This window comes from Dasypus novemcinctus, chromosome 10, assembly GCF_030445035.2.
Source record: "Dasypus novemcinctus isolate mDasNov1 chromosome 10, mDasNov1.1.hap2, whole genome shotgun sequence".
NCBI lineage: Eukaryota > Metazoa > Chordata > Mammalia > Cingulata > Dasypodidae > Dasypus > Dasypus novemcinctus.
The window spans coordinates 42,285,854-42,288,494 of NC_080682.1; the positions used below are offsets into that span (position 1 = coordinate 42,285,854).

The following is a 2,641-nucleotide window of genomic DNA, read 5'->3' on the forward strand; positions in this document are numbered from 1 at the left end:
GGAAGGCACAAGGAAATCTTCAGAAAATAGTGACTCTACCAGAGTGTATTTTAAAATAAAGACAAACCGGTAATAAAGAGCCATACCTTAAATGTTTTATATCACAGAAGGAGTTTGTAATTGATTAGTCAGGCAATGGGGAGTCATGGAAGTCTCTGAAGAGGGGAGGAGAGAAATGCTTTACAGTGATTAATCTGGAAGCATGTGGAAGAAAAATCATCTTCTGAGAGGGAAGGGTAAGGTTGGGTTTAGAGTTTTGGGGTGCATTCTGGTGTCTGGGGTGATGGCAGCAAGAAATAAGATGGTTAAAACGTTGTAGGAAAATAATGAGGACCCAAAGGCAGTTAAGCTCATACCTTAATCAACTGGCACCTCCAGAATGAGGGAGATTGACAAGGCAACCAGGTGGTATAAGAGAGTAGGTTACCTGGGTGCTCTGTTGAAATGGCTCACAAGCATGAGCAGTCAAGAAGGGGCTGAAGGACTAAGAGAAAACTAATGAGCCAAACCTAGATGTACAAAACAGAGGAAAAATTGGTAAAAAGAAGAGCATACAAGTATAAACAAAAGAGAATTTTAGAGATTAGAAGTTTTGAGTTAAGCATATATTATAACAAAAAGGTTTTTAAATGTTAATAATACATGGAAAATAAAATTTTTACCTAAACATGGATATCACTATCTTTTGCCTCCAAATCACTTAAAACCTCTTTGTGGTTCCACTTTGATTGTTCACAACCCTGAACTAGTGCTAGCAGGAGCTCATGTGAATTTGGTGACAAGAGTCAAAGCCCTTGGTTTGCCCAGTCCAACTTGGAAAATCCACAGCATCAGGTCAGTAGAATTTATATCATTTGAATTACTATCACATATCCCCCTAACCTTTCACTTCAGAAACCCAGGTTTGGTGTTCCAAACTCAAAGGACAGATGACCACTACTCCCTGAAGCAGTCTGCCTTCTCCTCCCTCACCTATCTTCATCACTCCCAATCAGACCCTGGATTTCTGGAAGGGTTCAGTCAGCCAGGACATCCAATCTGCTTCAAGGTCACTGTCAAATTAGAAAAGCAGCACAAGTTCCCTCTTACACATCTCAGTGAACCTCCTCCCACTCAAGTACATAAAGAAACTGAAGCCTAAAGAAAGTGATTGTCCCAAGAACACTCCATTAGTTAGAGGTAGAGGCAAAGTGAGATATTTGATACCCCAATTTCTGTCCTCTGCTCCCCCATCTATTTCTCTTCCCAAATCACTTTCCTCCCCATCAGTCTCCTCATGGAGTTTTTTATTTCAGCATTCCTGAAGGAGTAAATGATGGGATTTAAGAGAGGTGTGACCACTGTGTAAAACACAGCCACTATCTTGTCTGCAGGGAAAGTGACACAGGGCCTCATGTAGACAAAGGAACAGGGTATGAAGAACAGGCCCACAACTGCAACGTGGGAGGCACAGGTGGAGAGGGCCTTGCGCCGCCCTTCCGAGGTGTGACTCCTCAGGGAGTGCAGGATGACCACATAGGAGGCAAGCAGTCCTGCAAAGCTGATCACTGAAATGGAGCCACCATTGGCAATGATTAGCAGGCCAATGAGGAAGGTATCTGAGCAGGCCAGCTTCAGCACAGGGTGGACGTCACAGAAGTAGTGATCGATGACATTGGGACCACAGAAAGGTAGCTGGAAAATGAGGAAGGTTTGCCCAATAGAGTGAAGCAAGCCCCCACCCCATGCGGCCCCCACCAGGAGGCCACAAACGCGCCGGTTCATGATGGTCATGTAGTGCAGGGGTTTGCAGATGGCTACATAGCGGTCATAAGCCATCACTGTCAGGAGAAAGATCTCCGTGCCACCAAAGAAATGGAGAAAAAATATCTGTGTGATGCAGCCCTTGAGGGAAATGATATTCCTCTCCCTAAAGGAGTCAAAGATGAGCCTGGGGGCTGTAACAGAACAATAACACATCTCCACAAAGGACAAGTAACTGAGGAAGAAGTACATGGGGGAGGTGAGCCCTTTGCTGGCCACGATGGTCACCACAATGAGGCCATTGCCCAGCACGATGGCTGTGTACATGAGGAGGAACATCACAGAAATGATCTTCTGCACATCCCAGTTCTGAGACAATCCCAAGAAAACAATTCCGGTCATATTGCTTGTAGCAGCCATGGTTGAAAAATGCAGGGGCTGAGAGCCTGGAATCACAGAATCAAACTCTCTTTGAGTAATCAGAAACATCCTTCCCAGGCCTTGAGGATGACAGCCATTCTGCCCCATCTTGTGTTCCCTCTCTGCCTTGAGTTTCCCAAGACCTTGTTCTCCATGAGACAAATGGACAAACTAATGATCATCACATGCTTGATTTCACCCCTAAAATTGGATTTGAGTCTATAATAATGCTGCCTTGAAGTGTTTTCTATGATTCAGGCACAAACATTAGCTAATCTTCACCACAAAAATGAAAGCATCCCCAGAATGACAGAGTTGGACTTTGTTGTAGTTTCCCAAAACATGGCTCTTCTGTCCCATCTATTTGAACCTACAGTTGGTGCTGGAATTGGTAGGTGTACATCCAAATGACGTGAACCATTAGGCTGTCCATGTGCCAGCTAGCTAGGCCTGAGCCTCAAAGGAGTTGCTATACCTA

General features: G+C 44.6%; 1 protein-coding gene across 1 annotated transcript; it reads right to left on the minus strand.

Annotated features, from left to right (window-relative positions):
* Nucleotides 1–1,233: 1,233 nt before the first annotated feature.
* LOC101423134 (olfactory receptor 4X1) lies at nucleotides 1,234–2,163 on the minus strand. Its single transcript, XM_004458002.2, has one exon. The coding sequence runs from the start codon at nucleotides 2,161–2,163 to the stop codon at nucleotides 1,234–1,236; it is 930 nt and encodes a 309-aa protein (XP_004458059.2).
* Nucleotides 2,164–2,641: the final 478 nt, after the last annotated feature.

Bases quoted from the DNA above. Each gene is read 5' to 3' on its own strand.
- LOC101423134 (XM_004458002.2), bottom strand. From the start codon at position 2,163: ATGGCTGCTACAAGCAATATGACCGGAATTGTTTTCTTGGGATTGTCT.